The sequence below is a fragment of the Varanus komodoensis genome, unplaced genomic scaffold, assembly GCF_004798865.1.
Source record: "Varanus komodoensis strain SLA01 unplaced genomic scaffold, ASM479886v1 scaffold19, whole genome shotgun sequence".
Taxonomy (NCBI): domain Eukaryota; kingdom Metazoa; phylum Chordata; class Lepidosauria; order Squamata; family Varanidae; genus Varanus; species Varanus komodoensis.
Genome location: NW_025335550.1, coordinates 14117213 through 14130118, shown reverse-complemented (window position 1 = coordinate 14130118; position 12906 = coordinate 14117213). Strand labels below are relative to the sequence as shown.

The 12906-nt window shown below is 40.1% G+C and overlaps 1 protein-coding gene across 5 annotated transcripts in view; it reads left to right on the top strand.

Moving 5' to 3' along the window:
- Positions 1–1791: 1791 nt before the first annotated feature.
- PSIP1 (PC4 and SFRS1 interacting protein 1) overlaps positions 1792–12906 on the top strand; it is a 35999-nt gene continuing 24884 nt past the window's right edge. The window contains exons 1-5 of one of the 5 annotated variants that reach the window (XM_044427864.1): positions 1792–2020; positions 2526–2658; positions 6700–6776; positions 9516–9654; positions 10950–11084. In XM_044427864.1, the coding sequence (XP_044283799.1) occupies positions 2587–2658; positions 6700–6776; positions 9516–9654; positions 10950–11084 (423 nt within the window). In that variant the 5' untranslated portion in view covers positions 1792–2020; positions 2526–2586. The other 4 variants (XM_044427868.1, XM_044427863.1, XM_044427865.1 and 1 more) reach the window with 4 other exon arrangements.

Sequence of the window (12906 nt, the reverse complement as noted above, 5' to 3'; positions counted from 1 at the left end):
GTTCACACAGTGGCCAACCAGCTGCCTGCAGGAAACTGACAAAAATGAAACAGCATTCTCCCTTCCACGTTCACAACTGGTGTACATGTTATACTGCCTCTGCTACTGGAGGTAGCATAAAGCCATCAGGACTGGCAGCCAGTGATAGCCTTATCTTCCATGAGTTTGTCCAATCCCCCTTAAAACCCATCCATGTTGGTGGCCATCAATACATCCCGTGGAAGTAAATTCCACTGTTTTAACTACATGTTATGTGAACAACTACTTCCTTTTATCTGTCCTGACTCTCTCACGAAATGGCTCCCAATTTGCCATTCAATAACATGCATAATTTTTTACACCCCATCCTCTCTCCCCTTACTGTGCTGTTTCTAAATTAAATAATCCCAACTATTGCAACCTTTTCTCATGGGGAGTTGCTCCAGTCCCTTGATTATTTCAGTTTCACTTCTCTGCCCTTTTTTACAAATGCTAAAATATTGTATTTTAGGTTCAGCTACCAGAGTTGTACATAGTACTTGAAGTATTTTTTCCATCATAGATTAGTATAAGTAAGTTATTGGCTGAGTTTTTTCCCTCCAATTCCTTTCTAACTATACCAGACATAGGTCACAACTGCCTCACAATGGAGTTATATTTTCATCAAGCTTACAATTACAGTCCCAACATCCCCTTTTTGGACTTTCACTGCTAGCTCAGCATATACATGAGGACGGAATTTTTGTTTGTTTGTTTGTTTGTTTGTTTATTTAGGAGACTTCTATGCCGCCCCATTTGCTGAAGCCTCGGGGCGGCTCACATCCATAAATAAACTTCCATAGAATAATATAAATTAACAGTATAAATTAAGTCACCCTGGCCAAAGAATAAAATGAATACATACTATTAGCAATTAAAATCACATTTGAATAAAAATGTCTTCGCCTGGCACCTAAAAACAAATGACGACGGCGCCAGGCGGACCTCTCTGGGGAATTTTTAGCACCAACCAGGTTTAAATAGAATTGCCTAATGTAAAAAGGAAGATTCTGCTCTTCTTCATAGTTATGTAGAACGATTTCAGAAAATGTGGCCAGCATGAGAAATCTGTCAACATTTTGCCTTTTAAAGAAGGAAGCCGGTCATTTCTTTGAACGTCCTTTTCTTGCATTCTAAGAATCTGTATTTCTGGATGCTCACGCTATGCCATTCGACACTCCAGCCTATGGAATAAAGCCAGCCAAAATGACCTAAACCAAGATGATAACCCACTGCCCTTACGGATTTTCTAATTCAAATTATATCTGTGTTCAGCCTGAGAGAAGCTCTTTAGGCCAAAGACTTGTGTTTTTTGCTACCTTGCTTCGGGAGTTGTATGCAATGTCAGAGGGAAAAACAACTAAGTTATGCAGCAGAGACGAGAGTTGCTCATCAAAGCTGTGATCCTAGGCCCCCTTCATCTGAGACAAGTTCCTCTGAACACAGCAAGGGGTGCATAAGATCGACCCACACGGTTACATTTCGCTGAGTTCCTTTTGCGCGGCTTCACGCCAAATGAGCTTGAACGTCGTATGTTTGCTTTTGTTTCCCCACTGGGGAAAGTGCGTACACGCCATAAACGGCCAGTCGATGCAAGATACACTGGAAGTGGCAGCGAAACGCTCCTATAGCGTCCTCAGAACCGCTCGAAGTTGAAGGCAACGCCCCCCTCTCCTCCCTCCCCTTTTTGCCTTACTACGAATTCACTCTTGTTTGCCTCGCGGCCTGCGAGAGCTCTGCAACAGGAGGAGGCGGAGCGAACCATTGAACCATGAAGGAGGAGGTTTCGTGCCAAACCAGTGGTCTGGTCCGGCGTCGTTGCGCGCTAGTCTCGAGTCAATGGGCGTTCATCTTGCAGCTGCGATGCTAACAGGAGCCGGCGGCGAGGGGTGACACTGGGGAGCTTTTTGCGTCGTCGGCAAACGCTTCCTTTCCTTCCTGACGCACCCCCGTTTCTGGGAGTCATTTGGAGCACGCCGTGCCAGCGGCGAGCGAGCTTTAGGTAGCTGGCGCGAGGAAGGGGCGAGCGGGCGGACGGGCGTGCGCGCGCGCGAGCGAGCGAGGGAGATATCGAGGCAACCGCGGGTAGCCTGCAGCGGCCGCTGTTTTGCTATTACGGGCGAGAAAGGAGGGAGGGGTGGAGGCGGAGGACGAGCAACGGGCAGTTGTGGCGTGGAGGGGGGGCTCGCGCGCGTGCGCGGGGCAGGTAAGCGGGGCTCGGGGTGGGAGGCTTCCAGCTGCGGAGGACAGGCTTTCTCTCCCTTCGTGGCGGCGGCGAACGATGGGAGAGTTTCTTCCCGCCAAAACGAGAACGATGAAGGGTTGGCGGGAGGCAGCTGTGTTGGCCTGGTGCTCCGGATGGAGGGGCGGGCTGGAGGGCTTGTGCAGCGGGCTTCCCGCGGGAGGGGTGCGGAGGATCGGGAATCGTGAATATGTTTGTGCGGTTACCTCAGACGCTGCCCCCTGATCTCCTCTCCCCTTCCTCCTCCCGCCCCCCCTCCAAGCAGCGGGTCGTGAGAACGCGCTCGGGCTTAGCTTCCACCAGTTCTCCGCAACCAGAGCAGCAACATGAGCCGCGATTTCAAACCCGGGGACCTCATCTTCGCCAAGATGAAAGGCTATCCCCATTGGCCGGCCCGGGTAAGGCGCTACCTCCTCCCTTTACCTGCCCCGCTGCTTCCGCCTTTCCACTGCTACGCACCGAAGCCCCCTCTCCTCTTTCCCCAGAAACCAAACATTTAGTGCGCATCCCCTTCTCGGGTTTTCTGTTTTTTGGGGGGTTCCCTCCATTGGGTCAGGTTGGCTCCAGTTCATTATCTCGCTGGCCTAAGCTGCCCTTGTGGAGGGGGGCGTGTTTGTGTTGATATGGAAGTGACTTCCAAATCACATTGCAGATGCCCACATGCTGTTTTTTCCGCCCTTTCTGTTTTTATGGTTTCTACTGTTGTCACTTTGCAACATATGAGCAGCTGTCTTTATTTTTTTATCTATTGTTAGTGTTAAAAAGCTTAATTTGTCCAAGTTAAATGGATAGGTGATAGTAAACCTGCATGCCAAATAGCTTTAGATGATTTTATGAAGGCCAATTTGGTTAGTTTTGGGTTTGTTTGTTTTTTAGAATATTGAAAGTGTTGTACTGTATATAACTTTGTTTTAAAATTTTATTGAGTGCTAAGCATTGGGGGGGGGAAGGTGCATCAATGTTCTTTCTATATTTAGTAAACCCATTGAAATGAATGGGACTTAAGCTAGAATAAGATTGGATGCAACCCATTGGATACAAAGCAAGGTAAACTTATGATGATAAAAATGATTTTGATTCCTACTCTCAGAAAGTAAAGTAACTGTATAAATGCTGATGATTTTTTTCTCCAGTGCCATACAGAAACCATAATTATATGTAGCTACTATGCATGATATAGAAAAATCACAGTTCCTGCTGTATAAAACATACAGAACAAGATCAGAGCATAGATAATTCTCATAATTTTGCAAAAGCAGGATCTATATGCAAAATGATAATGGAAGCTGTGCACAGTTAGTGTTGGCATGTGAAATTATCACATATTTTCCTTCAGACATAAATTCAGACCATTCTGAATCTAGATATACAAGATCTGTAGTTCTGCATGGATCTCTGGGTTTTTGTATCCCAATGCACCTAACTACACATAACATTTGCCCTCCTGACAATCATGGCTGAAATATAGAATGGAGCGGCAGTTTGTAAACAAAGCAAATCTTTGCCAGGTATTCATGAATTCACATGATTTTTACCAGATCTGTTTCCATCTCAAACCACCACACAGTAACTTGGTTCTGCACTTAGGGCATCATAGCCCATATCTGGACTGTAGATGTTCCTGGATGGCTCATGTAGAGTCCATGCAAAGAAAGTATTCAAAAACAATACTTACTGTTTATCTGTTAGAATTGGGTGCTGTGAGTGAGATGTTAGGTCTATATAATAAAACTTTCAGGATTGTTTCATTTTAGATAGAGAACTCTGAAATCTATTTTTCCATTGGGGCAGCTGTGCAGAATAACACATTTTGCAATAAGCTTTCATGTATACAATAAGTTTTCATGTACTGATGAATGGGATACATAAAAGTGCAATCTTTATTGTGCAGGTGTGCTTATGTGTGTTACACACAGAGACATTAAACAATAAGGTGAATTGACATGCAAAAAACACCATCTGTGATAAGTCAATTAAAACTTTATGTAAAATAACCAGAGTAACCATTTATAACAAAAGTTTCCTGTTGGAACCTCCCTGCAATTATATTTTGTGATATGTCATCTTGAAACTTTGTGTCAAGTCATTTTCTTCCTTCCATTTTGTTTTTTAACTGGAAACATGGTGCTGGATACCTGAAACAAAGTTGTCACTTCAGTAATACCACACTGGTTTTTTATGATCTGCCTAGTGCCAGTGTTATGCCAAAATTAACTGGATGATCCTTTCTGAAGGGCAGTGCCAGAACTGATCGTAGCGATAGCATTTTCTGACACTTAGAGAAGTCAAACTGATGTCTTCTACCAGCAGTCAATAAAAATAGTACCAGCAGGCAATTTTTCTCGTTAATAGGCATGGGAAATTCCTAATTGTACTCATGTCTGGTTTGTGCACTTTCTATATGTTTCTTGTTAGAATAGAAACATGAACTGGATAGCTCAGTGGGTCTGTCATGTTAATCTGCAATCCTGTGCATGTTTATTTGTTAGCAAGCCTTTCTTTGAACAGTGGGATTTATTCCTAGACAAATTTGTATAGAATTGCAATATAAGACAAAAATACTGTGGATCTGTTATCTGTCATAGTCAAACTATCAGATATATTTGCTTTTAAAGAAGTTGCCCTATGTTGTTAATCCCAGCAAACACAGCAAATGATCTGTCATTACATTTACAACCTGCCTTTTTTCCCTTTACAAGAAGCCCAGGGTGGCTTACATGATCCACCTCCTCTCTGCTTTATCCTCACAAAATCCATGTGAGGTAGGCTAGGCTGAGAGTTAGCTACTGGCTCAAAGTCACTCAAATGAGCTTCATGAGTAAGTGGGGACTAGAACCTGGATCTCCCAAGTCCCACTGGCACCAAGTATATGAATAATATGTTTGCTGCACCCTAATTCTATATAAAAGGTTGATGTAGGGAAAATGAAGCAGCTGCCCCAGAGGCAGATATTTCATGCCCTTAGCCAAAGGTTACATTTTCGGTTCTTTATGTTGTTAGATACTGCAAGGAATGGGTAGTTATTTGGATTTTCCATCTCATACCAAATCTGAAAGTGAATTTCTATATTTTAATTAGGATGCTGCTGCTCATACAGTGACTAACCTAGAAGATATTTCAGCTTTTTTCTCAAGAAACAATCATTTATGACAAATCCAGCTAATTGCTTATACATTAATTTAAAACATAGTCCTATGCGTATTCTGAGAGAGAAAAGGGCTACAATAGCATTTCCTAGCCTACATGGTAGGAGTTCTTTCTGTCTAAACATGCAAAGGGTTGTGCACTTAAGTAAACAAGAAATTCATTGTCTTAACCCAAACTTAGCAAATAATTCCAGGACTATTCAATTCTTTTTAACCTTCCATTACTTTCAATAGTCTGTTGTTACATTTTAAAACGTATGAAAATGAGCAGACACACATGTCATGGACTTATATTCTTGCCATAACTGTTTTAGGGTATATTGTATTGCTAACATATTTTGGACAAATACATTCTATGCACAGAAATAAAAGCAAAGAAATGTGAGTTATGTCAAACATCTTAGTAGGGTACTTTGTGTGCACACATGTGTAAGAGCAACAGCTTTCCTTTTAATTACTGTGGCCCAATCCATACAGTCACTAGCAGGGAACATATTTCATCTTTTTAGCTAATGTAGCATTAAGGATTTATGACAAATACAGGTAGTTGTGATGTATAGATGTGCAGTAGACCTAAGGAACCTGTTTGTAAAAATGGAGATGATACTAAAAGATGCATATTATGGATTTTGCATGCGTTAGAACTTTTATTTTTGTTCCGTTGCACTACCAGGATATACTAGGGCCATGATTTTTGGAACAGAGCACCAATTTGAGCATTTGTTCAGAAGGATGATTTGTAGAATCTGCATGTGTGAACAGTGTATGTAGGTATCACACACATGTCACATACGCAGTTATAAAATAATGAAGATCCGTGCCTTGGATATTTGGATTCTGTGTTTCTGATATATTAGGTCATGTGGAGTCTGCAACTTCTTCAGTTGCAATAGTTTCAGTAGAGGCAGGTAATACGGATTTTAGAAATTACTTGTTCCCTATGTACCTTCTGAACATTTGAAAGGAATAATTAAGATATGTGAACATGTGTGCTATGGATCTTGGTTTTGTTTGTTTGTTTTGTACAGTGACGTTCTAACTATGATTTTTTTTATTGTGCCAGATAGAGTCATGTATTATATGTTTAGGATGGACACATCATTTTCAATAAAACATTAGAATCTGTCTAGACAGAACTTGTACCCAGACCACTTATATCTTTGGAAAGACTCAATTTATGCAGAATACAATAACATATTGAAGAGTTGGATAACTGCTACTTTTCCTTTTTGCAATTCTTTATCATTAAACCTCTTGAAGTGTTTGACTGAGAAGAGTTTTTTTCCCCTCTAGGTGGATGAAGTTCCTGATGGAGCTGTCAAGCCACCTACAAATAAAATGCCTATATTCTTTTTTGGCACTCATGAAACGTAAGTCGTGTATTCACAAAGCTGTACTGGTTTGGATGTAACTTCTTGGGTATAGAACTGCAGAGAGTAGAGGCAGTTTTTGCTAGTTTTTGTTTTAGAGCATATGTACAAACATGTTAACAAAATAATATTTTTACATAGTGTTGTTAAACTCACTTTAATCTCAAGGGGCCTTGTTTCCTAGGTGCAGATCCCAGTTTGTTATCCTTTATTATATTGTACTTGTGGTAGTGAAGCCTTGCTACAAACTGAGCAAAAGCTGCTGCTGATTAAAGCTGCTGCCCAACACAAGTGAGGGGAGAGGTCTTGATGAGAAGAGGAGTGAGGGCTTTGCTGCAATTTTGGGCATCAGAAGCATTCCCTGAACTCTAGGGCCAGTCACTCAACTAAGCTGAAACTTATAGGAAGCAAAGAACCCATTGTTTCCCCTGAATAGCTACAGTGTTGGTTAATTGTAGTGTCCATCGAGGTATGCAAGAGTAAAAGGGCTGATTCTACAGGTTGAATAGGAAAGTGTAGGATTAGCAAGCAGGTTACATCTCTTTGCTGCTTTGAATACTTGACCAGCTCAACTCTGACATTCTGTATACAGGAACAACAGAGCAGGAATGGGGATAAGTGGGAAGTGGAAAAAATAAACCATGAAGCTTCAGGGAGATAGACTGGAAAGTAAGTAGTAATGCATACTTTGAGAAAGAGGAATACACCCAGATATGGAGAAAGCAGAAGGGAAGACATTTTTCTCATATAGTTACAACTCAGGTTCATCATGAAACTGATTGATGGGAGATTTAAAACAGGTAAAGGGAGCTTCTATTAAATTCACCCTACAAGATGTATTGAGGGCCATTACTTTGGGTGGCTTTAAAAGGGAATTGAACAAATTGATGTAGTATAAGGTGTATCAATGACTGATAGCCCTGATGGCTATATGCTGCCTCCAGTATCAGGGACTGTATGTATGCCTGTGTACAAAAACTGCTGAGGAATATGAGCAGGAGGGTGCTATTGCACATGCCCTGCTTGTGATTTTTCCACAGGCAGCTGGTTGCCCATTGTGAACTGGATGCTAAACTAGATGGATCCTTGGGCTGATCCAACATGACTCTACTTAGGGTCTTTCTGATTTTTCATCTCTCATACCTATAGTAGCCCTTGCATTTCTTAGAACAGGAATATAGAGCATGCAGCCCTCCAGCTGATCCCATCTTCATTCACTATTGGATATGCTGCCAAGGGCTGAAGAGAATTGCAATCCCCCAATATCAGAAGTCCGTATGTCTGCCATCCTTGCTTCGATCTTAGATACAGTGTCCATTTATCCCAGGATGCAGAACCAAGAAGGAGTGGAGACTCCCAGCCAGGTCTCTGCAGGCCCTATGATGTCAAGTGGGCATTGCCACACCCTGGTGTCTGTGAGTGTAGCTGTGCCCATCTGTTGTCATTCCTTCTCTGCTTGGTTTAAGCCAGAGCCTAGGCTTTGCTGGACATGGGGTTTTCTTAACAGGGTAGCCCTACATGCAGAATAAGTCAGCAGTATCCTTTTCACTTCTCTGACAAATTCCAGCTTGGCTGTATGTGGGCTTTCCTAGTCAGAGAAGCATCACCTTGCACTGCAAAGCAACAGCATGGGAGAATCTCCATTGTCAGTGATTGGAGATAGTTTAGGCTTCTACTCCCTTTTTTCTTCACACCCCATGGGAGGGGTTTGTATGGCAGAAATAAAGTCACAAAGGCCAAGAGGCTATGCACCCCTGGTCTAGCATTAAGTTAATATAGGAAAGGTTTCTTAATTCTTGCTGGTTTAGGCCTCCTGTAAGTCCAGCAGAGTTTTACTTTATCAAAAATAGGAATGGAGATCCATGCTAAGGCCAAAAATAAAGGTTTGTGATCCAGTGATACAGCCATTTTTGCAATAATATGATTCTTTTTCTCTTTTAGTTACTTTGTGGGTTGCCTAAAATTACAATATTCTTTTTGACATGGAATGATTAGATATATATGGCATATTTCAATATGACTGCCAAGTGGGAGTGTGATGCTTATTGACCCTTTTTAGTCTTTTTCCTAATAATTCCAACACTGAATTAGACTTTTCACTACAACAGCATTACTGAACTTGCAAAATACTGCTAAAGGTTTAGGTTGGACTTTAATAGACAAGTGGTTTAATGTTTTATGAATGCATTTTTCCTGTAAATTTGTTATTGCAATTCCAAAATTAAATAGCTGATGTTCTTATACCATTTAGTTGTCCAGTGTGTACACATCAGAAATTTTAGTTATGTTCTGAGTACTCCACTTTCCTGTAACTGCTATGTTTTATTAAAAGTACTTGCTTAAGAATTTGTGTAAAGCTTTTTTTGAAATCCTAGCATTTAAAGACCTTGGGTTGGATCTAGTGCTGGTCATTTACTAGCAGAATGAAAATAACTATTGAAATGGATTTCTCCTTCTCCCTACAGCCCTCTCCCCTCATGCATACCCCAGATCTGGAGGGGTAGAGGGGAGAAAATTTGGAATGTATACACAGTGGGGAGAGAGGAGTATCAGTTATACTAATATTGTGGGGAAAGAGGAAAATCAGTTATGCTAAGATTGGATCCAAGTCCACTCTAAAAGAATAGTTTTGAGTAATAAATCAGTGGTTTTGCCATTAAATGTGTTCCTAATATATTAACAGAATGTGTAAACTGCAGATTATGCATGGAATATTTACATGTTTCACTTACTTTGCAGAGCATTTCTGGGACCAAAAGATATATTTCCCTATGCTGAAAATAAAGACAAATATGGCAAACCAAATAAAAGAAAAGGCTTTAATGAAGGACTGTGGGAAATCGAGAACAATCCCAAAGTTAAATTTTCTAGTCAACAGGTAAGTTACCCTCTAATGTGGAAACAATAATAATTTAGTCAGAAATGTCTGCTGATGTTCCTGGCTGTCCATGGTGCTTCCGAGTATCTGGCTTACTGTACTGATATGGTTAAGAAGCTTGCTGGAGACAGTGTGGTATAGTTGTTCAAGAGTGTGCGACTGGGACTCAGGGGATCTGGGTTCTACTTCTCACTCAGCCAGGGAGCTAACTGAGTGACTTTGGGCCATCATGGACTCTTAACCCAACCTACCTCATCTGCCTTGAGTTCCTTAAAAGGAAAAATGGCAGGATGGAAGTATAACAAATAGACAGAAGCTATAGCTCTCAAAAAACTTCTACTATATTTGAATGAATGTCTGCTGGGGAGGACTGGGGTTGCCATCCAATGTGTGACCAAGAGTCAGCTTTAGTGTAACTTCTACAAATGTCTGTGAGTATTGTCCTCCACAAGAAAAGAACAGACTCTCTTCAAACCTCAATCTGCCAGAAGTGGGAGTGGCTTGGAAGGTTTTCTAGCAGTCTCATGTTATCTTCTGTGACATACTTTTGAAGTTGTTTCCCCATATCTGTCCTTCCCTTTTGGCAATACTAGCTCACCCTTGAACAAATGGGTAGATTGTCCTTTCCTTATGACTTCTCAAGTCCTTGAGATGATAGACTAGATCCCTTTGGGAAGGGCAACCCTTGCTAGAGTAAATTGAATAAACTTTCACTGAATGTTGGGTGGGTAGCTGGCAGCATGAGAACTTCTCCTTGTCAGGTAGAGGTAGAAAGGTGAATGGCAAAAGGTGAGTGGTATAGGCATTTTCCAGCCAGGAGAAAGTAGTCTGTATCCTACTTTCAGAAGTCAATATTCATTGCAAGACAGGTATGGGAAAACTTGATTCTATATATCATTAAGAGGATAATGTATAAATCACTAATTTCCTAGTACTGACAGTAAATGTATTTAAGTATACGTTTAGTACTGTTCAATGTTGCTTCTGCCAGCCTGAAAATAGGAATTTAGTAATCGTATTGCTTTAGTTTTAGGATTCAGTTCTAAGCACGTTTACTAATGGGTACACCTCATTGAACCCAGGTGAACATTCTTGCGTAAACATACATAGGATTCAGCATGAATCAGTTCTCTGTTTTGTGCTTGCTTTTATGTTCTTTTCTACCTTGAAATCTGATATGATGTGAGACTGCAGTAAAAATGTTTAGATTTCAAATTGTATTTAAAAAATCACTTGTTTTGATACTTGATGCTCTCATGTCTATATTCGCTGCTGATTTACTTTTGTGATGGCAGTATATTTGTCCACAGTCCCAACCAGCTGTTAACACTGCAGTTATTAAAGAAACAACTCAAGAAAGTAACCTAGATGCTTCAGACGAAAATGAACAAAAAATGGGTCCCAAACGGAGGAAGGCTACTGCTCTTAAAGTAAGTGGTTAATAACTCAGCAATTCAAAAGTACTGCTTTCTAGGTCATGTTTGTACTAAAACTTAGATTGTTAATAGTACTATAACAATAGGGCTAAAATGTATATGTTATAAATGTATTAAAGCTTTGATGATTAATAGATGGGGCTAATTTCAAGCAGTGGTATATTTAGATGCTTAAGAATTAAAAATAAGATGACATAACATGTTTTTTTGTTTGGTAAGGCTTTTAATATGTACACTTTATTCTTGTTTAAAAAGCAGATTACAAACTACAATTCTTTAAGTAGTTCACATCTACATAGATCATATAGGAGCAATTTGGGGGAATTAAATGCTTTTAGAAAGGAAAAAAATAGTATTGGCTCTCCTGGAAATTAATTTGCAAAGCAAGTCTGAATGAAAAGGATTTAAATGCATTATGATCAGTTGACGATAACAAATCTTAGTCCCCCAGTTCCTTTTGGTGCTCAGTAAGTATAACTGCCTTGCTCAAGAATTCATATTCATTTAATATGAATAGGCATTCAATGAAAATGTAATCATTTTTTTAAAAAACAAAAATTGAGGGAACAGTGCAGGTTTAGATAGAAAAAATTACTTACAACTTCAAGCATTTCCTAACTAACCATGCTGGCTGGAGGAGTGCTCAGAGTTGTAGGGTTTTGCTGAGTAAAAATGCATGGGATTGTGCCTTAAGTCACTTAGTGTGCAAAGTTATGGCCTCCTATCATTGAAATGTGGGGTAGCAGAAATGTTGTGTTGGAGGCTTATGTGTGTCAAGGGCACACACAACATAGGGCTTTGCTGTTAAATTCTCTGTTCTCACTGATTAAACAATTCAAGGGATTCAAGAAATACTTTCAATTTCCTTTCAAATAAGGGAAAAGTTAGGGTATAAAGTGCAACACCATTAGGAGACAGGTGCTAAAAATTACCATGAAACACCTAGTTGGCTGTTTTACTGATACCCTTTTAACATATTGCTTGAATGTTTTAGCTGTTTCATTGTTCACCAGTCCTGAATCTATAAATGTATAGCCATATATAAATGTTGTGAGTAAGTAAATAAATAAATAAAGGAGTATTCTTATTTTGTAGCTCCAAGATTAAAATAGCTTTAAAGAGGCAGCTTAACGAAATAAAACAAAAAATAGGTTTGAGTGTCTTTCCCACCTGCTAGACTTCATTTTTAATTATGTTCCGTATGGAAAGGAAATAAGTGTCCTTTTTTGATGCACATATGTGCTGCTATTGCGTATCATGTGTTCCTTCTACTTGTATAATTGCTATTTCTCAAAGAAAGCTGACCTGTGTAATGGCTGATAAACATGGCAACACAGTAGAAAAACACTTGGAATAGCTGCTCTGAATTTTTCAATGAGCTGAGCAGTCTGTGGTTATGAATCCTCCTTTGGAAGGATCCCTAAAGTACAACTTCCTATTTTGGACATCATGGTAAATAGTAATTTTTTTAAAAAGTTATCTTCACCAAATCAAAGACCATGAGGAGAGAGACAAGTAGGAGGATATTTAGATTCTTCCTGGTCAGATAAACCATGGTGGCAACTTAACTAAAAAAGCCAACTGCTTTCTTTGAATTTTTAGACTTTGGCAGTGTGACAGTTGTTTCACCTAATCTGGATGCTTTGCCAGCTGGTGCTGTATTCATATTGATTTATATTCTATTCGGATTAATTCACCTGGGCCTACATGGGAGGCTTCTTATGTGATTTCAGTATATCATCTTGCGTGGGAAAAGCTATTCAAATTATTTCCCTTTCTAAAAAAACGTTGCCCTTTCCTGGAAGGAAGGAGCCCG